The sequence below is a fragment of the Paroedura picta genome, chromosome 2, assembly GCF_049243985.1.
Source record: "Paroedura picta isolate Pp20150507F chromosome 2, Ppicta_v3.0, whole genome shotgun sequence".
In the NCBI taxonomy this organism is placed as follows: domain Eukaryota; kingdom Metazoa; phylum Chordata; class Lepidosauria; order Squamata; family Gekkonidae; genus Paroedura; species Paroedura picta.
In genome coordinates, this window is record NC_135370.1 from 580,756 (window position 1) to 607,637 (window position 26,882).

Genomic DNA, 26,882 nt, shown 5'->3' on the forward strand with positions numbered 1-26,882 from the left:
TATTGGTGTGCGTCATTCTTCCAGGGGCAGGAGGGGTCGAACCTCTGATGAGCGGGAGGGAGATGGCTCTGACGCTCAGTGACTGCTGTCGCGTCTGATTGGACCCGAGGCCGGGAGAGGCCTTCTGAGGCTGATTTAGACAGGCCTCCCACTTGTGCCGCCTGCCCCAAACTCTACTTCAGCTCTGGTCGTTTCTTTCGGGGCTTTTAATCCCACCCCTTCCCCAGCCGTCAGGGCTCAGGGTGGCGAAGAACATAAATACAATACACAAATAAAAATGCAAGTATTCTGTAAAACAATTTTAAACACTGGTATTCTAGCCTGGCAATCAGAGAACCGGACTGTGGGCCCAGGAAGTTTGCCCCAGAGCAGTGGTCCCCAAGCCCCGGTCCGGGGACCAGTACTGGTCCGTAGATCAGTCGGTACCGGGCCGCAGCTCCTCCTCCTCCTCCTCCTCCTCCTCCTTGGGGGCTGCCCTGCCACTCTGCCGCTGGCTCACCTTTGGTGCTCTCCAGTGGCCGCCATGGCTGGGGCTCCCCCTCAGTGTGGCACTGCACAGCTGCTGCTGGCAGCGCCCCCCAGGGGGCAGCAGGTAGAGAGGGGCGCTGGCGGGAAAGCAAGAGGAGCAGGGGCTCAGGCAGCGGTGACGTCCCACAGCAAAAGACTACCCCCCCCCGGGCCTCAGTAAAATTGTCAAGTGTTGACCGGTCCCCGGTGATAAAAAGGTTGGGGACCACTGCCCCAGAGGATGGCCTGGAGAAACTTGTCTCCTGATCCCGAAGTGGCGATCGGCCTTTCCCTGGGCACGCAAGAAAGGGCCACCGTCCCTCCTGCCCACCCACTTACAATCTGCCCAAAGCGAAACTCAAGCGCCGCAAGAGGTTGAAATGGAAGCGGGGGGACGGTGGCCCCCTGAAATCCTGTTACAGGGCGGGGGGGGGGGGGCTGGACTGTCGTGAGAGGTGGAAGGCAGGAAAATCAGGCCCGGAGATAGTCCTCCAGGACAGCTTGGTTTGATTACAGTTTTCCTTCCTTCCTGCTATGGTAACCGTTCCTAACAGTCCAAAAGGCTAATTCCTGTAGATGTAGTACTATAAATTCAGTTTCCTAGAGTAGCGCTGATAAGGGCTGATGCCATGTGCAGCACAATATGAGGGGAGGAATGTGCAGACCTGGAGCAAAACCACTTCTGTGAAGGCAGCTGCAAAGGACATTCTTAGACATCCAATGATGCTGATGCACATTATCCGTCTTTTGATGGGATTAGCAGGAGCCAGCATGATGTAGTTATTAATGGGTCCAACCATGTTCTCGAATCGTCACTCGGCCTGGGTTCAAATCAGCCCTGGACTGTGTAAGCTTCCTGGGTGGCCTTGGACCATTCACCCTCTCCGCCCAGTGTCCCTCTGTGGTGGGGAGATGCAATCGGTAGTGGGCGTGATCCAGCCGCCTATGGAGAGGACACTAGAGGAGGCCTGCAGTGGGCCTCGTATTTGTCAGATAATGTCCTCCAGCATCCTGGTGGGCTCAGTCGGAGGTGTCCTGCTGATTGGAGCCCATTTCCTCCCTGCTTCCCCTCCAGGACCTTTTAGTCAGTCAGACAGTTAGGATGATCTCTCTCCTCCCTTACTCACTAAGTTTATTTCTCTTCACAATAAAGCTGTTTTATTCTTTAAAGCGGCTGTCGGTTGCATACTTGAACTCTGCCAGCACAGAGAGGGGTAGTTGTGAAGGTGAAATGGAGGGAGGGGCAAGGATGGGTCTCTTCAGCTCCCTGCTGGGGAGAAAAGCAGAGGATAAACTGCTTAAAATGCCAAAGAAGATGTTTGAACTTTTGTCAGGGATGGCCAGTGGACAAGAGAGGAAGCTGCCCCAGGCCCTTTGCGGGGGGGGGGGGGGGTGACTCAGCCCCACCTCAACGGGGGGGGGGGGGAGCCAGCTCTGCAGCAGTGGCTGCTCGGTTTGCCCACCTGAAAGTTGAGGACCTGGCTTGTGGGGGCTCCAGGCCACGCATCCCCCCCCCGCGGTGAGGTTAGGCACTGGCTGCGGTGGCCTGGAGCGGGGAAGGGATTCGGACAACCCTAGAGGTCACCTCTTGCTTCCACTCCTCCCCCCCCCCTCCCCGTGGCCAGGGCTGGGCACAGCAGGGGTCCCAGCAGGGCTGGCCATGTGTTTGGAGTCCTTCCGTCCTGGCCGTCTGGGGGATTTGTTGCAGAGCCCAGGGGTCCCCAAGCGGGTGCCCTTGGAAACCAGGACACCAAGAGGCCCCTGCTCAGAAACCGAGATTCTGCCCAGTCCGGCATCTGAATGGCCTGTTGGGCTGTATAAGCTAAATGGCAGCACTTGGGTGGCAGCAGTCGGCCCAGCACGGCTTTATTCTCTCTCTCTCTCTCTCTCTCTCTCGTCTTTCCCAGGGCCATTTGTAAGTGGCCCCTCAACTCCCCTGTACTTGGACTTCCTCAGGGGGTGGGGAGTGGCTCCCTTTGGTGGCTGTGCCCCCCACCCTGCGTCAGAGTTCTGAAGATGCCCCCAGGGCCAAAATGGGTGGGAACCTCTGCTGCAACCGGGACCCCACGCAGTGTGGCGAAGGCAAACGGAGACTAGTGGGAGAAAGTGAGAAAGCGGAACTTGCCGTGGGTGAGGGACGATTTGACTTTAGACAGGAAATGTCTGAGAGTCAGCCTTGGCTACTGAACAGTTTCCCTGTTGGCAACCAGAAATAAGTTATTTGTGGACCAGATTTTGAAAGAAAAACGTCCTCTGCAGCCATAACATGTTCTTACTTGTCACCCACCCATTAACTTCTGCCGCCTGACAGCGTGGTATTGTAAATGTCACTTCTTTTTTTAATCTCCCAACAGCAAAGCCTAATTCCTCAGGTTTTCTTCTCCCCGTCTTGTGTGCTCCGGATGGCTAAGAAAGCGCCTACCTTCATCTCACCCCCTGCCTTTGTCTCACACGGGTCAGGCCCCAAAACAGACCCTGGAACTGAGTTTTCTCGTGCCAGAGCAGCTCCACTTCTGTGATGCCATTTCACCTGGCTTTCTGATGGCTTCTAGATGTGCTGCTTAACTGGCAAAGCAGCCAGGTTGATCGGCTTAAGCCTCCCTTTCAAGCATGCTATTTTTATCTGCCGCTCTCTCCTAGACAACCAAAACTAGAACAGTGTGCTTAGCGGCCTGAATGCAAAGTTTCCATGCGCAGCTCCAGCCTCCTGTACGTATTTTGCATGGGGCTTCTATGCCCCAGGGAGGCCAAGGTTAAAATGTCTCATGCGGCTCTTATCTGAAGCATAAAAGAAGCGGTGATTATTTTTCTTCCGTTCTCCATGTGGAGCGGTGCAGGGCCCAAGACGTCAAGGCTGCCTGGAGAATAACCTTTTGAGCCATGGAGATGAAACAATGGCTTCACTTTCGTTTTGTTCTACTCTACGGATTTACAGCAACGTGAATTGTCTCCTATTGATAAAGGAAAAGCAGTTTGGAAAGTAGCACACACATTTCACTCAAGGAAAAATGTTTCATTGGTTTGTGGTGATTTGTACTGATGTCTGTGGGGACAGGCCAGGCAAGCCCGGTCTCCTCAGATCCCAGAAGCTAAGCAGCATCACCCCTGGCGCCTATTCAGATGGGGGACCCTCAAGCAGGACTAAGATCATGACCCTGAGGCAGCCAATAGCAAACCACCTCCAAAGGACTCCTGTCTTGAAAACCCCACAGGATCGCCATACATCTTCTGAGAGCTAATGGCCTACACACACACACACACACACTCAACGTTAAGGTAGAAGATGGATAGATGGATAGATAGATGAGAGCCATTTGATGAAGATAGATAGATTTGCTTCTTTCCAGAGAAACATACCGCATATACTCACATATAAGCCAAGTTTTCCAGCACAGTTTTAAGCACTTAAAAGACTTCCTCGGCAGGTAATTGATTAACAGCCTGCACCCAGCCAGCCAATTGCAGCATTGCATCTGCAACCTGAGCTCTTTGCAAGTGAGCTAGTGGCCTCCAGTTAACCTTTGCCTTCTGCAAAGATCTTAAAAACTAAGCTCTTTGCAAGTGAGCTAATTGCTCCCAGCTAACCCTTGCCTTCTGCAAATATCTTGAAAGCTTACTCTGGCAGCTTTTAGGACATCAGTGGTTTGGCTGAGGGATTCTGATATTTTCCCCCTTCTTTTCCTAATCACTTCTTCCAAACTATTCTTTTGGTTTCTGGGGGTGGGGTGGGGTGGGTTTTGGAGGTGCTTTTTTCAGTGTTTCTTCTTTTATCTGAGGGGCAGTATTGTTTACCTTTTCTTCTTGGGGTTGTGTTTCTTTTAAAAGTTGATTTTTACAGTTCTTTCTTTGTTTTCAGTTTTACAGTTCTTTTTTTCAGTGTTTTGTTCAGGGGAAGGCACTGTAGCCCCCAGTTTGGTAGCTGTTGTACTTGTTGTAGTAGGTTGCCAACTTTGGGTACTATTGTTCTGCTCTGGTTTGCTGGCTTGGGGGGCACTGTTTGGTTCTCCTGCCAGAGCTGTTCTCACAAAGCAGTTCTGCCAGTGCTCTCTCAGGGTGTCTGGCATCAAGAGAGGAAGGGAAGGCAATTGTAAGCCGCTTTGAGACTCCTTTGGTTGGTGAAAAGCGGGGTACAAAAACTACCAGCTATTCATCCTCTTGACTTTTCTGTATTTGTTGGGGGGGGGGCTGGATGGGAAAGCCTGTGATGATTGAGCATGGATTAAGCGCTTAGGCCACCCTGTAATTTTACCAGTAGCCTGCTGCATTTCTCACCCTTGGCTTATATGTAAGTCAATAAGTTTGCCCAGATTTTGTGGTAAAAGTAAGGGCCTCGTCACCCCGTCCGTCAAGGCAAGGTCTCTGGAGCTAGAAACACTAGGCAGTCATTGTATTGATGCTACCAACAAAGCCATTCAGATGACCTGCTCTTCGGACTGATTTCAGCTGGAACTGGATAATCCCCAGCATAAAGAGCTGGTGCATCCTGCAGGAGTGCCGTCAATAGGTTTTGCAGCACTTTTCCTTAAAGATGCAGGAGAGAAATAGCAAGCTTTTTATTTTGTTATTTTTTTATTTTTTATTTATTTAGTGTAGAAAAAAGAAAAACCCAAACAACAACCATAAAACAAACACAATATGATTAACTAAATGCACAAACAAACAATCGGGTTGTTGATGCTCTGCAGCCTCATCGGGAGGCAAAAACCCACAATGAGGCAGTGGGAAAACACGGGGGAGGGGGTCTCCCACCGGGAAGCGTGCAAATGACCATCGAATCACTTACCGTGAAGTCAGGAGGACGCCTCCCAGTTAAAGTGGCGGGAAACACCCACCGAGGCGTCCCCCTAAATATCAAGGGAGAACGCGTGGTTTCCAAACATGCATTCGCAAGCAAGAGGTGGTGCGCATCATGTGCCCCTGTGCAGAATCGGCTGCTGGTTGACAAAGCCTGCCCTGGGAAGTTAGTAAGTGAAGGCCTTGTGTGGGGATTGAGGGAAACAGCCCAAGAGATCAGCTAACCCTCTTCCTCTGTGCCGCTTGGGTTTAAGGGGGACTTCCAAGGGAAATCATTCTCTCTGACAGAGACGCCCGGTCAGTAAAGTTCAGTTCAGTTACATTTCGGGATGTGTGTGTAGCTGCTTTACAAGCACCAGCCCCCTTGATGGCCTCCTTGTGAGCTGGTCTACCTGGCCTCCATAACCACCATTGTCCCGCGTTTTGCTGTGAAGAGAATAATTTGAATGGTGACTATGAGTTACAGAGGTTGAGAAAATCCCCAAGGGGTGGTGTGTGTGAATTCAAATAGTCCAGCCACCATACAGATGGACTGTGCTGTAAAATTACCAGAGGAATTGGGCTGCCGACTTACTCCAAAATAATTGGTTTTACACCAACCTTTGGACTGAGTGGCTTCAGCACAAAGAAGCTATCCAATCTGCAACCTACATCTCTATAAGTGGCTGATACAAAGGGCTGGGCTGGCAGAACTGCCGGACTTTGGAACACAGAGTTGGTTTATTACTTGTATGTGTAAATATTAGTAAGTCCAGTTGGGCAAGCTAAAAATGCATTTCAAAAGAGTCTCTGTGGATTGACACTCGGTGGCTTCGCGGCTCCTGATTTGCTCCTCCGAGTTTTTATCCCGGACAGAGCCCGCCCTAACTCCTCCCCACCAGCCCTTACTGCTTTATTTAGTCCGCGGTGCCTGCGGCGCTGCGGGCGGTTTAAAGATTGTATTTTACGCATTTGTTGGAATTCTCTGGTCAATGGACTGCAAATAAATTGATTGATTGATCCAAAAGTTTACATGTTTATTTGACTACATGTTTATTTGACAGACAGAAATATATTCAAGAATAGACATATGTTGGGTATCAAAAACCTTAACAATAAATTCAGATAAAGCAGAAATCCAACTGAAAGAACGTGCAGTTCATAATCAAGTCGAGGTACATCAGCAGGCCCCTGAATTGGCAATAACATCCAGCTACCCCTTCATCTGGCCCTTGAGGTGCAGGAGAGTGGATAATCATTGATCACTGAGGGGAAAGGTCAGCTTTTCACCATTGGGGAGGGATAATTTTTAAATATGATGGGGTTTTATTGTATTGTAGGGGCTGTAAAGAGCCTCTTGTGGCGCAGAGTGGTAAGGCAGCGACATGCTGTCTGAATCTGTCTGCCCATGAGGTTGGGAGTTCAATCCCAGCAGCCGGCTCAAGGTTGACTCAGCCTTCCATCCTTCCGAGGTCGGTAAAATGAGTACCCAGCTTGCTGGGGGGTAAACGGTAATGACTGGGGAAGGCACTGGCAAACCACCCCGTATTGAGTCTGCCATGAAAACGCTACAGGGCGTCACCCCAAGGGTCAGACATGACTCGGTGCTTGCACAGGGGATACGTTTACCTTTACCTAGGGGCTGTAATTATGTTTCCCGCCACAAACCAGCCCATCTCGGCGTGACAGGCTATGAATCCGAAAATAAATAAACAAATAGGAAACCAAGATAACTGGAGATTAAACAATACTCTTTTTATTACCAGACAATGTAACAAACAAGTGGGAAAAATAACTGCAATTTTAAAAAATAACACAGAAGGAATGCTCCCAGTTAAAATTTGGAAAGCAAGTAATGCCTTTATTAGAGGTCTTTTACTAGCTGCTGCAACTAAGGAGAGAGAAAAAAACAGAAAAAAGGAAATTAGTAGAAGACATCAGAATTTGGAACAAAAGCATTAAAAAATCTTGATAAAGATATATTAGCAGAAGCCAGGTAATTAAAAAGCAATTAGAGGTAAAAAATGCAGACTTATTTAAAAAGATATTTTCATGTAAACAAATGTGGAAGATATTTGGTGTATTAATTAACAAGTTTTACATTATTTTTATTGTTCAGCTCAACTTTTGAGTTCCTATCACCCCCTTAAGGCCATACACGGTCTGCACCCCGTATACCTGAGGAACCGCCTCTCCGCCTAAACTCCTCAGAGAGCCTTGTGCTCTACTACATCCAGCCTCCTGGTGGTCCCTGGCCCCAAGGAACCCCACCTGACCTCAACCAGGGCCTGAGCTTTCTCCATTCTGGAGTCTCAAAGGGGCTTCCAATGACCTTCCCTTTCCTCTCCCCACAACAGACACCCTGTGAGGTGGGTGAGGCTGAGAGAGCCCGGATAGCTTTGTCAGGGCTGTGACTGACCCAATGTCACCCAGTTGGCTGCTCAATCAGGGCCAGAGCTTTCTCCATTCTGGCCCCCACCTGGTGGATCGAGCTGCAAGAGCAGATTAGGGCCCTGACAGAACCTAAACAGTTCCACAGAGCCTGCAAAAGGGAGCTCCTCCGCCAGGCATTTGGTTGAGGTCGACCAAACCACTGCTTCCAGTTGGCCCTCAAGCTCCCCCCCCCTATGACCAACATTAATCGGTTGCCCACAGAGTCCAGTAAGAGTTGAACTGAGGCTCTTACAATTTCTATTTTATGTATCATTGTTATTATCATGTTAAATTATTATTTTTATAATATTACTGCTGTTATTGTTACCTGTTACTATGTGTTAATTGTATCCTCCCTGTTTTCTGTTCACCACCCTAGCCCTCGGGGAGGGTGGTATATAAATATAAGTAAGTAAGTAAGTAAGTAAATAAATAAATAATAATCGTGTCAGTCGTAGTGGGGGGGCTTGGGGGCCAATTGGAAGCAATGGTTTGGGTCGACCTCAACCAAATGCCTGGCGGAGGAGCTCCCTTTTGCAGGCCCTGCGGAAATGTTCAAGTTCCGTCAGGGCCCTGATCTCCTCCGGGAGCTCCTTCCACCAGGTGGGGCCCAGGATGGAGAAAGCTCTGGCCCTGGTTGAGCAGCCAACTGGGTGACATTGGGTCAGTCACAGCCCCAACAAAGCTATCCGGGCTCTCTCAGCCTCACCCACCTCACGGGGTGTCTGTTGTGGGGAGAGGAAAGGGAAGAGGATTAGAAGCCCCTTTGAGACTCCTTTGGATAGAGAAAAGCGGCATCTAAGAGCCAACTCTTCTTCTTCTTCTTCTTCCGTCATCTCGGGGCTCCCTCGGCCTCCCCTCCTTCACAGGCCGTGTCTGTGGTGGGGGGGGGACGGGAGGGGGGGCGCCTTGTGTTCGTGCCAAGCGCGGTATAAATCCTCCTCCAGGGGCTCCTGGGGGGGGCCTACGGAGGACCGAGCTGGGGTCGGGGGGGGGGCTCTCCTATCCGCCCAGCGCTGCTTCTTTCAGGGCCGGATCGGGGCCGGGCGTGCCGCGGGGCCTCCTCCGCTCCGCTCCCCTCCCCTCCCCTCCCCCTCCGTGGCCCCGCCTCCTTCCGCGGTGGGCGGGGCTCCTGGGTGGGCCGAGGCGCGGCTGCTGCGGAAGGAGGCGGGAGGAGGCCCCCCCCGGGGCTCGCCAGGTGAGAGGGGGCGGGGCGAGGGGGGGCGGGGGCGGGGCGAGGGGGTGGGGGGCCTCTGGCGAGCCTCCCCTCCCCCCTCCCCCCCCCGGGCAGTGGCGCTGCCGAGAAGGGCGGCGGGGCCAACATGGCTGCTGCGGGGGAGGCGGGTTCTGCCCGGCCCAGATCCGGCGGAGTCGGGGCAAGAGCCGCCGTCGGTCCCCCCCCCCTTCTCCTGAGGCTGACGCAGTTCTCCGCGAGCTCTCCCCGGTCCGCCTGCGCTCGTGGGTGGGGGTGGGGGGGAGGGGGCCCTCCTTGGGGCGCGGGAAGCCCCTGCCGGCCCCCTGGCCTGGCGTCCGGGCCACGGGCGGAGCCCTCGTGTGGCCCCCCCGGGTCGCTTCCCGGGCCCCCTCGCAGGCAGCCGCGCTCGCGAAGCAGTTCTTCCGGGGCTCTCTCGGCCTCCCCTCCCCCACGGGGCGCTGCGGAAGAGCGAGGGCGGCTCCCAAAGGCCGAACTAGCACCCTCGGGGGGGGAGGGGAGGGGGCGCCCAAGTCTGCCCGCCGCCCCCGCGGTTCGCGCAACGCCCGGCCCCATTTCCACACGGGCGGCGGCGGCGGCAGCAAACAGGCGCCACGAGGGCCCCGCCGGGCACGAGGAGCCACAGACCCTCCGGCCACCTGACCGCCGTGGCATGGCCCCCCGCGCGGCCCTCGAGATCCATTCTGCAAGAGAAAGGCAAGGAGAGCTGCGTTTTGGGCCCCGCTTTCTCCACCCGGAGGAGGCTCAGAGCGGCTTCCAGTCGCCTTCCCTTCCCTCTCCCCACACCAGACACCCTGTGAGGTGGGTGAGGGTGAGAGAGCCCTGAGATTACTGAGGAAGAAGAAGAAGAGTTGGCTCTTATATGCCACTTTTCTCTCCCTGAAGGAGTCTCAAAGCGGCTTACAATCGCCTTCCCTTTCCTCTCCCCACAACAGACACCCTGTGAGGTGGGAGAGGCTGAGAGAGCCCTGATATCACTGCTGGTCAGAACAGCTTTGTCAGGGCTGTGACTGGCCCAAGGTCACCCAGGTGGCTGCATGTGGGGGAGGAGCGGGGAATCGAACCCAGCTCGCCAGATTAGTATCCACGGCTCTTTAACCACAGTACCCCACTGGCTCCCACAGAGAGCAAGACTCCAGGCCCGCTTCTCAAAGCAACTTAAAATCGCCTTCCCCTCCTCTTCCTGCAGCAGGAAGGTAGGGATGAGAGAGCTCTGACAGAACTCCCCTGCCAGGAGAGCACAAAAGGCATCGGAGGCAGCTTAAGCAAAACAATCCATGTATTCAGGGATGTTTGCATGCATTCATGGATTCATGGATATACCGCACCTTTGGGGAAAAACTGCCTGTGGAATGTGGTTGTATGATGAAGAAGGAAAACCTTCCCAAGGGGAAGCATTTTGGAAACATTGATAAGAATGTTGCAGTTTGGCTTTCACTAAAATGACTGCAAATATTGCAAATGGTTTGTTGTGTTGTGCACTTTAATCATCTTTGGGACTTGAGGATTTAATTAGAGAGCCCATGTAGGAAAATTGTGAGGGGCTTAGTGCATCTGAAAACTGTTATATATTGTCTTTGATTTTTTTGTGCCAGATTGACCTGTTTTGATGTATGTTGGTGCTTGCTTGTTTTATGTGTGTGGCATTTTTTGACACTGTTTCACTGTATTTAGATTTAGCTCACATTGTATGTCTGCCATGGCTGTTATATATCTATTTCGGAATGCTTTTGACCAAGATAGCTGTCCATAACTCTCTTTACTGATGGTTTCAAAGCCTGTATTAGGAGAGAACTGGGGTTTTTTTTCTTGTGAATATATGAATGTTTTTGAAACCTCTCACCAAATAGTCTCACCAAAAATAGTCTCACCAAAAATCCAGTTTTGTTATTCTTTTATAGAAGTATTGACAGTTATATTTCTGTATTTTGGGGAGGTATACTGTGGGACCCTCGGGTTCTCCCTTTTTTAACCATATATGATAAATAAATAGTAATTTTGCTGCTTCCGTCAAAGATTTGAGACTGTCATTTCCATGTAAAGGAAGTGAGATGAGTCAGATAATTTGAATCACAAGAATGACATTTCCCTTCAGTTTTGCTTTAGCTTGGAGGCCAATTTCCCAGAAAGGGGGAGGTGCTCTAGATCCAACTGCAGGCTGATGAACAGTCTGATTCAGGGGTAGTTAAACTGCGGCCCTCCAGATCTCCATGGACTACAATTCCCATGAGCCCCTGCCAGTGAACACTGGCGGGGCCTCATGGGAATTGTAGTCCATGGGTACCTGGAGGGCCGCAGTTTGACTACCCCTGGTCTGATTAATCTACCGTGAGCCAGCTGTGCTGGGAACAGTGGAACAGAAATGTAATAATTAAAATAACAATAAACTGTGAAAACATGCATATCTGCCCCCTCCACTCCGAAAACTGCATGGGTTGCAGCCAGTGTGAGCTCATGATGTCGCGTGGGGAGGGAGCATAGGGACCAGAAACATATTTCATGAAACATACTTCCTCCACTTTCTGGGGGTGGTCGTGTCTTTGCTCTGAAGTCCAAACAGAGGGATGAATTTGGATCGGATCTCCCCCTCTTTCTCTCCCTCTCCCCAAGTTTGTGACTTGTAACTTGCCTCCTCCAAGGGGAGTAAGTGAAATGACTGGGGAATCTCAAAGAAGGGTTTGGGGAGGTGGAGACAGAAGGCAAAATGTAATCAGCTTGATTGGAGAGCATTTTTTTGAGAGGCGTGACTGGTTACTACAGGCTTGGGATGTGTGACGTGGCTTTGGCCTCAAAAATGGAATGTCTTGGGGGATCCTGAACCATAACAGAAGCATGGTAACCTATCTCCTCACAGTGGTAGAGCATCTGCCTGGCAGGCAGTGCTGGGTTAGATGTTAAAAAGAAATGATTTGCCTTGGAAGTGCAGAATGCAATATCCCCAGTCCCCTACAGCAGGGGTAGTCAACCTGTGGTCCTCCAGATGTCCATGGACTACAATTCCCATGAGCCCCTGCCAGCATTTGCGACATTTGGAGGACCACAGGTTGACTACCTCTGCCCTACAGTTCCTGGTTAAGGGGAAAATGCTGCTCAAACAAATTACAAAGATGGTCTGGCTCCAATAGTAACAAGAGAAAGAAATTTTACTTACCAAAATGGAAGCACATCTTATGTGGCATCTTCTTGTAGGGACGTTTAATTTATGAACCAGTTAACTTGCTGCAGTTCCAAGCCCAGGTAAGAGAGAGAGAAGAGAGGTCCTACATAAGATGACGCAGAAGGCAAGCAGCGGCCAAAGACGCTCAACATCTGACCAGTGAGAGAGTGGGGTCAGCTGCCCGTGGAGAGGTGTCGGGCAAAGAACCCCCAATCCTCCCTCCCGAGAGTCCATGTGTGGCATGTAGAATGGCTCCATCTTACAAGTGCTCATGATTCGTGGCCAACTCCCTTATCACTTCCACAGACGTGGTGAGGCTGAAGGGAAGGGTGGAAATTCTGTTCTGGAGGGTTCCTCCAAGGATGGCGTTTGATTGGGCACTCTGGTCCCCTGGCCCCACTAGGCCAAAAAAACTATCTAGGCCGGCAACGGAGAGGAGAGTGAGAAACACTCTTACGCGAGAGACTAAGGCTGAGCTTCGGGATGCCAAACTTGACTGTCAGGGAGGAAGCTGGGTCTTTGTTTTGGGTTGCCCCTCTTAACGGGGCCTGGTGGACTGGGAGACCCCGGCACATTTAAAGAGGGCCACAGACTAAGAAATGCGAGAAGGGGGGTCCAAAGGCTTAATGGGGGGCCCTGGTAACTGAACTGATGAAATACCCTTTTTGTCATTAATTGCTAGCAGGGAAAGAAGAAGAAACCAGGCAATCCATTCCTTTAAGTACATGTTCAAGAAGCAGAATGCTTCTCTCTGTCAGGCGTTCTGGGAGTCTGTCTTGCGTATCCAAAAGACAAGGGACATGAGAATATCTCATTCAGGGGACCTAGAACCTGAGAAGAATTCCTAAAAGGGCCATGGTCAAAAAAATGATTGAGAAACGGGGGAAACCCCTACTCTGCCGAAGACACTTGAAGAGTTTAGTTTCATTTCCTGTGGACATTCCTCTGACATCACATCAGAGAAGTTTGCTCTAACTGGGATCTTCCTGTTCAGCCAGAGCCCTTTTGTAATGAAGGGCAGGATGTTGTATTTCCAGAACTTGTGGGCTTGATCACCTCGGCTGAAGGTGTCCTCTGTAACACGTCTCACCTGTGCTGCTTCTTCCTAGGAGGCCTTTCTGTGTCCGTTAAAGCAAGACTGAAGCCCACCTGTTGAAGGCCAAAGAAGGAGGGGGTTTCGGACGCAAGCAAGCCTTGTGAAGCCTCATGGCTTTCCTCTTCACAAACACCAAGGACTTTAAAAGGGCCGCGGTCGGTGATGACGCTTCACAAAGTGCCGGCGGCTGTCCTGTACCGGCTTGAGCAGGAGCTCGACCAAGACGAGAGGGACACCCTGGCGTTCCTGTGCAAGGACCTCGTGCCAGACTTGCCCGCCCCGGACGTTAGGACGCTTTGGATGGCTTTGAATGAGAGGGATCTGCTGACGCCCTCCAGCCTGGGCGAGCTCCTGTACACGATGAAGAGGTTTGACTTGCTGAAGAAGGTCCTGGGAACCGGCCGAAAAGACGTGGAAACCTGCTTGGCAAGGGATCACCTGTTGACGCCTTACAGGTGAGATCAGGGGGTGACTTCTTTCTCTCTTCCTTCAAAGCCCTTCCCTTTACTCAGCACGGGGCATCTGCCCCCGCGGGAGGAGCAGGTTCTGCAGGATCTTGGCTCCGGCTTCACAGGCCAGAAGAGCTGAAGCTCCAGTTCAGGAAAGAATTATTATTATTATTATTATTGTTGTTATTGTTGTTGTTGTTGTTGTTGGATTTATTACCCACCACTCCCTTGCAGCTCGTGGCGGGTTACAACAGTATAAAACCCCATAAAATACATTAAAATCCCATTGACACATCTACAATTAAAAGCTGCCTGGTAAGAGCGGCTAATCGACTACCCATTCCCCCACTAGCGAGTGGAGAGGGGATACTGATGGTACCCGTCTCTTTAATCCCAATCCTCAGGTCCCGGGGGGGCATAGATGTTAAGTCTGGTCTCAACCGTAAACCTGGCGGAAGAGCTCCGTCTTGCAGGCCCTGTGGAACGTTAAAGGGTCCTGCAGGGCCCGCAGCTCTCCCGGGAGCTCATTCCACCAGACGGGGGCCAGGACCGAAAAGGCCCTGGCCCTGGTTGAGGCCAGGCGTGCTTCCCTAGGGCCGGGAATGACCAACAGATTTTCTCCCGCAGAACGTAAAGCTCTGCGGGGGGCATAGGGCGATAAGCGGTCCCTCAGGTATGTGGGTCCCAACTCGCGTAAAGCCTTGAAGGTTAAAACCAAAACCTTGAACCGGATCCGGGCAGCAATCAGCAACCAGTGCAGCTGCCTCAGCACTGGCTGGATATGGGCCCTCCAAGGTGTACCAGTTAGGACCCTAGCAGCTGCATTCTGCACTAGCTGAAGTTTACGGATCAAGGACAAGGGAAGGCCCGCGTAGAGCGAGTTACAGAAATCTATTCTGGAGGTGACCGTTGCATGGATCACCGTGGCCAGGTGTTCGGTCTAATAACAGTTAGACCTGGGCTCACTCCACACAGGCTGGATAATGCACTTTTAATGCACATCAAAAGCAGGTTTCCTGGTATTAAGGATTCATCAGCAAAAGCACATTGAAAGAGCATTGTGTGGAATGCACCCTGGAATAAGTCTTACGCTTGTCCTCTTGAGTCGATTGCGCACACAACTCAGGGCTGCAGAAGGTGCTCAGCAGCCACACTGGAAACTGCGTGCTTCTCCGGTCCAGTCCCACCCCCACAACGTTCACTGTGTTCTGGCATGAATGGGATTGGAGTTAGTCTGTTTATCTGTTTATTTATTTGCCACCCTCCCTTTAGGCTCCCTTGTGGGACGGGGGGGTGATGGGGACCTCCTACGATTTTCAGGGCAAGAGATGAACTGAAGGAGGTTGCCATTGCCTGCCTTTGCATGGCACCCGTGGACTTCCCTGGTGGCTTCCCCTCCAAGGACTAACCGGGTCTTCCAGGGCCTGAGAAGACTGGGCCAGCCTGAGCCGTTCAGGGCAAGGGGTCACCATCTTGCTGAGCTGTGTTTTATTGGGCAACACTCTTTCCTTCTCTTGCCGGAGGGAAATAACCAGAGCCAAAAGCCAGTTAGGCTAAGGCACTTGAACAGAAGTCGAGTACCAGACCAGTCCAAAGCAGAAGTAGCCCCCATCTGCAATAGGCTTAGAAGGCTGATGCTGCAGTGAGTCAAGATTTGGCCAAAGGCTGACGGTTCAGAAAGAAAGGGAGGAAAACACTTTCTGTCTTTGCAGAGTACTGATGGCTGAAATCAAAGAGAACCTGGATAAAGAAGACTTAGATTCTTTTGTGTTCCTTCTGCTGGACAATTCTGGCATGTCCTACGTGAAGAAAGCAAAAGAGAAGGTAACATTTACCTAGAGGGATTTTCACTCTCTGGTTCTGGGATGCCCTTCAGTGTACCTAGAAGGAAGAGTGGGAAAGGGAAACCCAGGGAGGACAAGACAGATTTGTTGAACGGGGCAGAATGCATGAGCTAAACAACTTGAAAGACTCTGTAAGCATAAGACAAAGCAGAACTGAGACGGCCGTGAAGGGGGACACTTAACAGTTGTAAGAACAACTCTTACATGTGGGGAGAATGACAAGGGCAAGACGGGAGTTCTACTAAATACGGAACACATGAACTGGATGTGCAGGATTGAAAAGGCCAGAACAGCCTTTCTCAGCCTTTTGACTGTGGAGGCACACCTGAAAATTCTTCCAGGCTTTGCATTATACCGTAGCAAGTGATGCCAGCTGGCCACGCCTCCCAGAAGTCACCTGGCCGTGATGTCACTCAGATGGAGCCATTGCTTCAATAGCAGGTTTTCTGCTGGTGAGGGAGATTTAGGGGTCTCTCTCTTGCCCCCCTGGCAGGGTATGCCAGACTCAGGCCACCCCTCCATGGGTCCCGCAAGACGCAGAGAGCCAATAAAACACACCAGAGCCAAACGTCTGTAAAAAGGGGTATTAAAAGATATTCTAAAGCCATAGTGAGCCAGAGTAATGATGCAAATAGATTATGTGACAGAGATTAAAGGAAAGAACCCCAAATAACTCTTGCCTCCCCCTGCAGCTGGGAGGCAAATGTAGTTCAGGCAGGTCTAAACACTTTAGCCAATTGTGGTCCAGCAGAGCCCTTGCAGGTGGATGTCAGGACAGTCAGTGAGGCTGTCTCCTCAAGAAACCATCTCCATTTATGACTAGCGAACGTTTTGATGTGTCAGAGCTGGCTTTCACATGCCAGAGCTGGGGCAATTGAGAAGATCTAGGGAGGCAACTCCGACCAGCTGACCCCAATAGCACTCAGGGGTGAAGAGGCCAAGCAATCCTGAGGTTATGCAAATCCGGCCAGGGATATCTCTGGTGGAGGGCTTGAAGATATATGGCCATAAGTTGCCACCTTTCCTAACCCATGCTGTGTTTGTGTGGGTGACGAAGACCAGTCTGTCCTCACCCTGCCACAAATGAGGCACAGCAGAATAGGACTCCTGGGATCACCAGTCCTTGTGAAACCATCAATAAAGTACCTTCATGAAAAAGACCTCCTCTCCAAAAGCCCCCTCTCCAAAACGCAAGTTATTCTTTTTTGCAACCGTGAAATCTTCTATGAGCCATTTTGGACCTCTTACCCATCACAAGTAGCCTGGGGCCATCTGTAAATTGTTTGGGATTAAGTATCTGTGTTGGTCTGGGTTAGAAGAGCAAGATCTGCATGCTGTATCTCCTTGGAGGCCCACAAGGTTTCTGGAGGTATAGGCTTTCGAGAGTCAGAGTGCCCTTCGTGACGGAGGAGGCTTTGACGCTCAAAAGCTTACACGCTGGAAACCTTGTGCTACTCTCCAAGGTGCTCCTGCCCTTGGATCTCCTCTAGAATGATATATTTCAAACACATAAATATTCTGAAGCAGAACATTGGTCCATCATAGTCAGCATTGCCTACTCAGGCAGGCAGGTGCTTTTCACGGTCTTTCACAGTCTTTCGCATCACCTCCTACCTGATCCTTTTAGTTGGAGAGCTCAGAATTGAACCTTCTGGGGCCTTCTGCATGCCGAGCACAAGCTGTGCCACGGATCCATGGGCCCTCCCCGCCTCTCCAAGAGGAAAGATCAAGCCTAAGCTTCAGAGCCTGGGCTGTTGAAATGGTTAGTAGCTCTGTCCTCAAGCCACTCTGCCTCAGACTCCATTACCCATCAGGATTGCCGGTTTCAAGGTCCACGTCGGGGTGGTCAGGCTCCCCGTGGCTACAGGAACTTCAGAAATGATTTCGTGCATGGGAAGCACCCAGCTTTCTGCTGGCCCTGGGGGAAACGGAGGAAATGCCCGCGTGAGAAATGAGCAGTGCTATCCCTCATCCGGTCCGAGTGGCCTCCGGGTTTCTCAGAGGTATGCGTTGTTTGGTCTACTGTTGATGAAATTTGCCCTTCCCTTTAGAACTTCCTGGGCATCATAAATGACCTGGAGAAGATAGACCTGGTGTCGCCTCACAACTTGGACTTCCTTGAAAATTGCTTGTTGGACATTCACAGGAAGGACCTTGTCAAGAAGATCCATAAGTACCGACGGGAAGGTAAGGCTGACTCTGGGCCATTCAGTCCTCGCGACAGCCGGTCCGCCTTGGCTGCTGTGGGGTCGCGCCTCGGTCTGGGGGGACAGAGGCTGAGATCCTGAGTGCGCTTCCTGGGAAGCAAGGCCTGTTGAATCCAGTGAGTAAAGAGGTGCCTGATCAGGCTGCAGCTGACAAGCATCTGGCTTCATAAGCTGTCTGTTGGCTGCAGAGCCAGTTCCAGGATTTTAGATACCGGGGCCCTTAAGTCTGAAATACAAATTTCTACACTTGTTTTCAGGGGAATCCCAAAAAGTGGATTCACCCTCCGGAAAGCGCTACACTCTTGCAAACAATCTGTAACACTAGCGATAAAGACCTGTGCGTTACCATTGTTGCGGTTTCTTCAAAGTCCCTCCTCCTGAGCCTGTCCTCCAAACTTCCGGTGAAGCGATCGCCATTTTTTTTTCTCCGAGCGAGCGGGGATAAACGCACCAGCGAGCCTCTTTCTGTTTAGAGGCTTCCCTGGCTTCAGTCCTTTACCTTTAGTCACTAAGCACAAACCACATAAAAGCCCGTTTGCTGAAATAAAGTCCCTTTATTTTTTACACATTAATTCAGCCAAAAATCGGGCCCGTGAGAGGGGGGATTTTTTTTTTATCACTCGAGGCAGCGTGGCAACGATCATACGATCAAACGACAGCTCACATTAGGCAGCTGGATGGGTCTCTCCATTGCAACGAATCTACCTAGATTCGTTGCTATGGGTCTGTTTTTTTTTAAAAAAAAACTTTTCTTAAAGGGAAAGGGGCTGTTTGGGAGCATGCTAACGGCTGCCCATTGGCTGCTTGACGGCCAGGGGCGGGACGAGCTTGGCAATAGCGCTTCCTTTCTAGCGATTTCTGCCGAGACCGGAAGCCTGTGGGAAACGCTAAAAAACGCAACTGATTCCACTACAAAGGCAGGTATGCATAACGACGAATTCCACTATTTTAAATGGCGATTTTTCATTCCGCAAACAATTTGCAACAAAGATCCCCGTGCGTAAAGGCCCTGTGTTTCCCCTCAGGCTCACATTCCCCTAAGCCAGTGGTTCTCAACCTTCCTAATGCCGCGACCCTTTAATGCAGTTCCTCCTGTTGGGGTGACCCCCAACCCTACAATGATGCAAATGTTCTTTCACAAAAATTAAACCGAAACTGACCAATGGCGTGAAGATCCATTGTTCATGATTGTCTATAAATTGGTTTTTTCCCCCGGGGTTTCTCAGTTCAGCTCTGCCTCTTGTCCCACCATGCCGATCTCGCTCTTTTCTGCTGCTCCAGACAGACACCTGCAGAAGGAGCGGCAACAGTGACAGCGCCCCCCCCCTAAGCTGCTCGCCCTGCTGCGACCCCTGTAAAAGGGTCATTTGACCCCCAGAGGGGTCCCAACGCCCAGGTTGAGAACCGCTGCCCTGAAAGGATGCGCAGCCTTGGGGAAAGAACCAAGCATGATTTGTACATTTCTTGCAAGGCAGCCCATGGATCCAGCCAGTCCTAAGGAAGAGAAGACCCAGCAGTGTGTGCAAAAGCGTTAAAATGGGCTTCTCTCCGTACGTCCCATGTCAGTTGTTGTCTATATATCAAAGAATGCAGAAGAGAAGTGGAATCTTCAGGAGTGTCCATAGCAGGTTTGAGTTCCATGCCAGCCCAGGATAGGAAAAATGGTCATACAGCTGTGTGAAAGTGACTTATTTCGAAGAGGGGATTGAGCCTCAAATAGCAACAAGACAGACATGTCTTAGGATCCTGCGGTCTTGTTTTTCGTTTTTAAAAGTTATATCCAGGGATGAAAGTAACTGGCCCAAGGCCAGGACATCGTACCCATCAGGAAGTAGCTCGTGTGGGATCCAGTGCTCCCATTAAGCTGTGCAGCTGCTCATTCACACAGGAAGCCCCACGCGGCAGCCATCTGGGGCCGCACAGGGTTGTGAACTGCCCGGGGCCCATTTTAAGATTACGGCGGTTCTGTTCATAGAATCACAGAATCATAGAATCCTAGAGTTGGGAGGGACCATACAGGCCATCTAGTCCTACGCAGGATCAGCCCTAAGCAGGATCAGCCCTGTTCTGCTCAGGGTGCGAACCGCGGTGAATTACAGGGAACGTTGGTGACCTCTCTAGTATGTGCAGGTTGGGGCTCGGGCTGGAGTGGGGAGGCATGCCTTGAGGGCCACTGCTGACGGAGGTTTCTGTTCCATCTTCTGCTCCAGCTGGCTCCATCGGCTCTGCGCCCGGGCACATCAACACGCTTCAGGTGTCGCTTCCGAAGCTCACGCTCACTGACCCTCCAGGGGTAAGTAGAAAAGAAGCCACGGCAAGCAAATGGAGAAAGGATGTTCTGACGAACGCTCAGTGTGTTTTGCACATTAACAGCTCAGCTGCTTTACGGCCTTTTTGCTGGGCTGGGCTTCATTTGAGATGGGAATATGAATTGTGGAGGCGGAATATTGTTCCCAGCCGTTCCCCAGTGTTGAGGAGGCTTCTGTTGCAGCATCCCAGGTGGGCGGATGACTTGCCAGCAGTGGCTCCAGCAGGCCATAAGGGCACCATGTTGGCAAGGCTTTGTCTAGGCTTGTGCGATTCGGACGCTTTGGCGGCCGTTCCCTCCGGGCACAGCCAGCGCCGTGGGGGGGGGGGGCTGTGCCGGCAGCGGCGTGACAGCGGGCGCAACCACACAGGTGCAGAATTCCGCGCCTAGCTGCCTAGCTCCTAGCTCCCTGCCTAGCTCCTCCCACTGACTAAAAGCACTTGGTGGGTCACAGGAAGTGTCTTGGCGGACAACATGGCGCCCACAGGGAGCATTTTGGGGACCCTGATCTACTTAATAGCATTTTGAACTAACTTCTAGCATATCCATAATACAGCTTACATAGATTTAAAATCTCCAGAGAGGAACTGGGGCAGTACTTGAAATGTCAGCGTTCGTGCTCTTTTTGCAAAAGGTGAAACAGGAATTGATTCTTTTTCCTCTCCAATGTTTTGAATTTGCAGACTGTGCACAAAGGGAAACTGCTAAACGGATCGGGAGCCATTCAGAGTAAGTCCTGTCAACCCTTGTGGTTTCTGTCCTGTGACAGCTTGTCTTTAACACTGATGAGCCTTGCATAAGTGGGAATCTCCCAGAGTAAACCTGAATGCTTTCCCTTACTCCCCCCAAGCTGCTGCCTTATGCTGGTGAACGGGTCCCCTTCACAGTTGAATGCAATGACTGTACGCCCGCCCGCCCGCCCGCCTGCCTGCCTGCCTCCGTTGATCTGTTTCTTTAGCTCCTATCCCATGGGAACCCAAAGCAGCTGATGTTGGTCTCCACTGCTCCTGTGTACTCTGCTCCAGGCATCTGTCAGCCCCTCCAGATAGAATGCAATAGAATTGTGAGAGGTTTTGGCTAGCTAATGTGCTGCTGAGCAAATTAACTCTGTGTGTGTGTGTGTGTGTGTGTGTGTCTGAAATTAATAGCTTGTGGCAAGACTGTAGGACTGCAACTGACAGTCTCCTATTTTGTGATTACAGAAGAACGGGTCCCCGTATCAATACCAGAAAGCGGAACAGCCATGCCACAGGTATTTGGCTCTGCCTTGCTCCCCCAGTGCAGAATCTCTTCAAGGGGCCCCAGAGTGTCAAAAGGGGGTTTTGTCTGTGCTTTTATAACTGCCAAACACTTTGCAGTAAGCCCAATTAGAAAAGGGCCTTCTTAGATCCTTCTGTTTTTTTTCCTCAGCCTGTTCCTCTTCACATTCCAGATTTATTGTCATCTCCATTGGGGAGATCTTCATGGTCTTACAAATAAAGTTGTCCATGAGGACTAGAAACTTGATTTTCAATTGGAAGTTTAGAATTGGGGCGGTCCTCACTTTGCCAAACACCATTGCTCGGGCATAATCGTTTTGGGAGACGTGCATGCCTGTGAGGCCGTGCAGGATTTCCCCGCGTATTTCCAGTTTGCATGGAACTGTCTCTGGGTGGTGCATGAAGGGTGGTTCTCCCACTGAGCCACAGTGCCTTAAAGATTCTGTTCTTCTCTTTGGACCCTTGCAGGGGTCTGGCCACTACAGGATGCAGAGCCGGCCTTTGGGAATATGCCTGATCATAGACTGCATAGGAAACGACATGGGTAAGTCCCAAGGGAAACGGCATAATACTTGCCGCCTCAATCAATCAGCGGCGTGCGTCAGATCTTCACGCACCAAATTAGTCTGTCTTCCCTACCCAGCATCCCTGGGACTCACTGCTTGCAAAGCCGAACCAGCTAAAAGCTCCAGGGGAGTGGGAGGTTTTCTCCTAGCGCAGAAGGAGCTCATCCACAACTCTTAGGATGTTGGTGGAGCCCATTAAGAACTTCTGGTGGCGGGTGACTGGAGAGCCCATTGGCTGTGCAGATTAAAATACATCCCATTAAACAGAGCTTCTGCCAGAAAGAGTTAAGATGATGATGACGTGTAACTTTGCTCCCTGACGTTTTCTGGCTGACTCCGCCTCCTGTGGCCACCATTTTGTAGCTGTACCCACCATCTTGTGTCAGAATTCCAGAGGTGCCTGCAGGCTCAAGGACGGTTGAGGACACTGACCTGGCATTTTTAAATGGAACATGGTGGGCTGGGCAGCCTCCTGCACAGTCAGGGCAGGCTCCTTCCTGTTTGAAAAGTCAACATCCTGTTCTATCCTGGATTAGATATTTCCTGTGGTGAAAGTGACCATTCTGAACACAGCAAGGAACACGATGCTACCCCTGTATAGCCAGTAGGACAGGGGTCCCCAACGTGGGAATCATGGTGCCATGGAACATGCTGAAACCTTTTCTGGGGCTTGCCAAGCAATTTTCGGAAGTGGGTGGGGCCAGGAAGGGCTCTCACCCGGAAAGGCAACTGAATGGCAATTGGAGACTGGATAGGCTGTGAAGCAAAGGAATAATGCGGATGGCCATTTAGACGGTCATCCAGTCCATCCACACAAGGACAGGTAGAAATGGCAATGGCTCCTCCCACCAGCCACCAAGATTTTTCCACCATTCCCAGCACAGGGAGCAACTCTGATGGCCACTCCCACCAGCTACCCAGTTTGACCCCTCCTTCCTGGACACGGAGTCATTGTGATGGCCACTTGCAGCAGGCACTCAGTCTGTCCCCCTACATCCGGGACAGGGAGAGATTGTGATGCAGCAGGCACTGCCCCCCTATTTCCTGGACAGGCTGTAATTGTGATGACCACTTTTAAACAGATGCTTCAAGGAGCCCAGATGTTTTCAGTGTCAAGGTTGCCCTGTTAATTGGAAGACACTTCATCCTGGGTAATTTAGTGAATGTTTAAAGATACCTTCCAAATGTAGGAAATATTTTTTTAATGTTAGCATTAGTAGCAGAGCAAAGTGCTGATGATCAGGCGTCAGAAGTGGGTACAAAGCCTGCAGGAGGAAATGGAACCCTGTTACTGGACATTTTGAACCAGGCCTTCCCAAGCAGGGTTTCGTGGAACGCTCTGGGTTCTTGACAGCCCTGGAAGGGTATCTCTAATGGGTGGGAGTCCATTTTTAATATATTTTTAAATTTGTTAAACATCTATTGGTGGTAGACCATCCTCACACCTCCCCCCCCCATCACAAAATGGCCAATAACGGGGTTGGAGACGGGGGGGCCTTTGTGGGCGTGGACTCAGCTCTGCTTCCCAATTATCTTCTGCACAATTGCAGCACTTCTGGGTTCCTTGAAGCCTGAGGAATGTTTCAGGGTTTCCCAAGGATAAAAAAGCGAGAAACGGCTGTCTTATAACAAAGTCAGGATAACTTTGGATACTTAAATCCAGTGACTGGAGGTATAAATGGGCAAAGCAGACCTTTCGGCAAACCTGAAAAGGGTCCTGGGTTTACAAGAAGTGTGAAGTCTAAAACAGTTTTTTAAAAACAAAAATACTAAAAGGAGCACCTGTAGCTTTAAACAATAGATTCTCTCTGTGGTTGTTGATAAGCTCACCCATTCCATAGAATCATAGAACCATAGAGTTGGAAGGTATCTCCTGGGCCATCTAGTCCAACCCCCTGCACTAGCTATGTGCTATAGGGAATTCATTCAAGACTGGTCCTGGTTCAGAGATCCTGTCTGCACCTTAGCTGACCATCCGCTCTGAGGAGAAACTTTAGTTAGAGAATTGAATCTTAAAGCTAATTTACAGTGTCTGGAGAACTGGGGCAGATATTTGGCAGAGGGAATTTGGGCAGTGAGGTGATAACTCCCAATTCAGGCCAAAGGAGGAGGGAGAATTCTGATCAGACAAGGAGGATCCCTGCCCAGTTAAAAAGATGAAATCAGGTTTGAGAATTTCTTCTGACATGTGTGAGAGAAAGCTTGCTTCAGTCTCCTCAGTAGGCAAAGGGATACTGGTATTTCTAGGAAGCAAAAGAAAGAAGTAATAGCATTGGCATTTTGGGAGGGAGGAACAGGTCAACATGATCATATACGGTCATATCACCCAATAAATGTTTAACACATTTTAAAAATATACACAAGTGAATTAATTTCCACCCACTTGGGTGGAACCCTTCCAGGGCTGGCAAGAAACCCGAGGGCGTCATGAAAGCCTGGAATACGTATTTTAACGGGACAGATGCATTTACGGATGTCTTTGTGGCCCTGTGTTAGTGTTTGCAGGAACAGAGCACCATGGAAAGCATCGGAGCCTTTTCTGCCCAACTCATAGGAGTCCTGGTGCATTACAGATATTAACTGTGTTGGTTTGAGGCAATAGAACAAAGTTGGGATCCCGTGGGACACCACAGCTCATGCCCAGAATAAAACCTGATTGGTCTTAAAGGTGCCTGACTGGACTCAGATTTTCTTCTAGTAGGAAGCCTGTCTTGTCTCCTCTCGGGGCTTCCGAAATGTCTCCAGTTTGTTGACATTTAAGCATATCTTTGTAGCTTGGCGAGGGTGGGGTAGGGTGGGAATCTTGTTCTGCCGCCTCCCTTTTAGAGCTCAGCTAAGATGGTTGGGAGTGATTTCTTGCTCCCCTGGTGGCACGACTGTCGCTTGGTAGCTTTGCGGAAGGGCCCGGGCTCTGCTCGTCCTGTGGAGGCAGGTGCTCTAAGAGGCTTGTCTGTCTGTCTGCTCCTCCTCCAGGTGTCCTGGCCGAAGCTTTTACAGCTCTGAGCTTCGAAGTGCTTTCCTACCCCTTCCTAGACGTGAAGTCCCTGCCGCATAAATTGTGCGAAGTGGCCAGGCTGAAGCAGCACAAGGACTACGACTGCTTCGTCTGTGTCATCGTCAGCCGAGGGAGTCATGAGGACATCTTCTGCACCGACCACCACTTGCCCAGCTACCCTCTGGAGAAGGTCAAGACGTTCTTCACGGGCGACAAGTGCACAGCCCTCTTAGGGAAACCCAAGCTCTTCTTTGTCCAGAAGTATGTCGAGCGAAGGCATCGGCAAGAACACGGCAGCCTGGTGGAGGCGGATGGAGATCTGGTGTCGGCCATCCCCCAGGTCGCGGACATCCTCTGGAGCCAGAGCACGGTGGACGCGGCGGCCTTGGAGAGGTCGCCCCGCTCAGCCTCCTACTACCTGTCCACGCTGGCAGAGCTCTTGACGGAGACCTGCAGAAGGTAGAGGGCTTCTTCACAAGCTAAACACCAACCAACCTTGTCCTCAGAAAGGTCACTGGAGAGCTGGGAAAAGCACAGAAGAGGGCACCTGAAGGGATCAGAGGCTGGAGCATCGGGGGGGTTTCAGTATAGGAAAGAGACATCTATGCGGGGGACATGATGGAGGCTTATCAAGTGATGCCCAGGATGGTGAAAATGGACAGAGAAATTCTTCTCCCTCTCCCAAAATGCTAGAACTTGAGGGCATCCAACCATAGAATCATAGAATCAGAGAGTTGGAAGGGACCTCCTGGGTCATCTAGTCCAACCCCCTGCACTAGGCAGGACATTCACAACCCTCTTGCTCATGCATTGTAACCTGCCATCCCCTTGAACCTTCCCAGAATCAGCCTCTCCTTCAGATGGCATTCTAGCCTCTGCTTAAAAATTTCCAAAGATGGAGAACCCACCACCTCCCGAGGAAGCCTGTTCCACTGAGAAACCGCTCTGACTGTCAGGAACTTCTTCCAAAGGTTTAGACGGAATTTCTTTTGAATTAATTTCATCCCATTTGTTCTGGTCCTTCCCTCTGGGGAAAGAGAGAACAATTCTGCTCCATCCTCTACATGGCACCCTTTTAAATACTTGAAGATGTTATCAAATCCCCTCTCAGTCATCTCCTCTCCAGGCTAAACAGTCCAAGCTGACGGGTGATAGGTTCACGAGAGACAAGATGAAATGCTGCTTTACACAGATATCTCGGAGATGTATTTCGTTGGGTTCCACAGCTGTGCAGAATTGTCACCCCTCTCGTTCTTTCTCCCCCCGTTGCTTACAGGAAGTTGCCTCTGCTAGACATTCTTCTGGAGCTGAACAGCAGAGTGTACGAGAGGAACAGAGACCACCCTGCAGAACAGTACTCGCTCCTGTTGAAGCACACCCTGCGGAAAAAGCTCTTCCTTTCCCGAAGCTAGAGTGTAAGACGCTGGGAAAGCCCCTCAGAGACACACATCACAGAAGACCAGCCGTGCCTAGAAGCCCGTGGAGTAGTAAAGGGTGAGTGACAGGCCGTTGCCTGCCGGGCCAAGGACTGCAGTGGGGGGAGAGCCCCCGCATGGTGTTTAGCCTCTCAAGGGAAGCGGGTTACACGGACGGAGGAGGAGGAGGCCACGGAGTCAGGTACGGATTGGTCAGTTCACAGTAAAGAAATGAAGTGGCATGTCACTTTTTTCTGTTAGCGTCATTCTAATGGGTCGTGATGAGCAAAATGTATTGTTTTTTTTTTAATAAAAGTGAGCATTTAAACATGTGTGTAGAGTGTATTTGTGTGCTTGTATTTGACTAGCCACCTTTCTATAGTTTTATTTGCCTCTGGACTTTCAGAAGAATTCCTCCCTTTCAGATCCAGTCATTCAGTCCAGTTCTAGGCCATTGGTTTGAAGAACGATTCATGGGTAGCCCTGTTGGCCTGAAGCAGCAGAACAAAGTTTGAGTCCAGGGACACCTTGAAGGCCAACCAAGTTTTATTCTTTAAAATTGTGGGAAGGAATTGAGACCCAAGCCATTCCTGTCTGGAGGACTACAATGACTGCAATGCGGGATTATAAATCCCTGAAAAATTGAACAGAAACAACTGA

The 26,882-nt window shown here is 50.9% G+C and overlaps 1 protein-coding gene across 4 annotated transcripts; it reads left to right on the forward strand.

Moving 5' to 3' along the window:
- The first annotated feature begins 8,774 nt into the window (after positions 1 to 8,774).
- On the forward strand, positions 8,775 to 26,554 carry CFLAR (CASP8 and FADD like apoptosis regulator). Of its 4 annotated transcripts, none has more exons than XM_077319141.1 (10): positions 8,775 to 8,911; positions 13,193 to 13,634; positions 15,341 to 15,452; positions 17,524 to 17,659; positions 19,890 to 19,972; positions 20,671 to 20,716; positions 21,190 to 21,239; positions 21,715 to 21,790; positions 24,786 to 25,266; positions 26,084 to 26,554. In XM_077319141.1, the coding sequence occupies exons 2-10, from the start codon at positions 13,342 to 13,344 to the stop codon at positions 26,217 to 26,219; spliced, it is 1,413 nt and encodes a 470-aa protein (XP_077175256.1). In that variant the 5' UTR covers positions 8,775 to 8,911; positions 13,193 to 13,341; the 3' UTR covers positions 26,220 to 26,554. The 4 variants fall into 4 exon arrangements, with proteins under 4 accessions (XP_077175256.1, XP_077175259.1, XP_077175258.1 ...); XM_077319144.1 differs by lacking the exon at positions 8,775 to 8,911 and adding an exon at positions 9,065 to 9,157; XM_077319143.1 differs by lacking the exon at positions 8,775 to 8,911 and adding an exon at positions 9,210 to 9,622.
- The last annotated feature ends 328 nt before the right edge of the window (positions 26,555 to 26,882 follow it).

Excerpts from the sequence above, each read along its gene's own strand:
- CFLAR (XM_077319141.1), top strand. The coding sequence starts at position 13,342 with ATGACGCTTCACAAAGTGCCGGCGGCTGTCCTGTACCGGCTTGAGCAG. Across the intron at positions 21,240-21,714 it reads GCGGAACAGCCATGCCACAG|GGGTCTGGCCACTACAGGAT; the intron begins GTATTTGGCTCT and ends GGACCCTTGCAG. Across the intron at positions 25,267-26,083 it reads TTGACGGAGACCTGCAGAAG|GAAGTTGCCTCTGCTAGACA; the intron begins GTAGAGGGCTTC and ends CGTTGCTTACAG.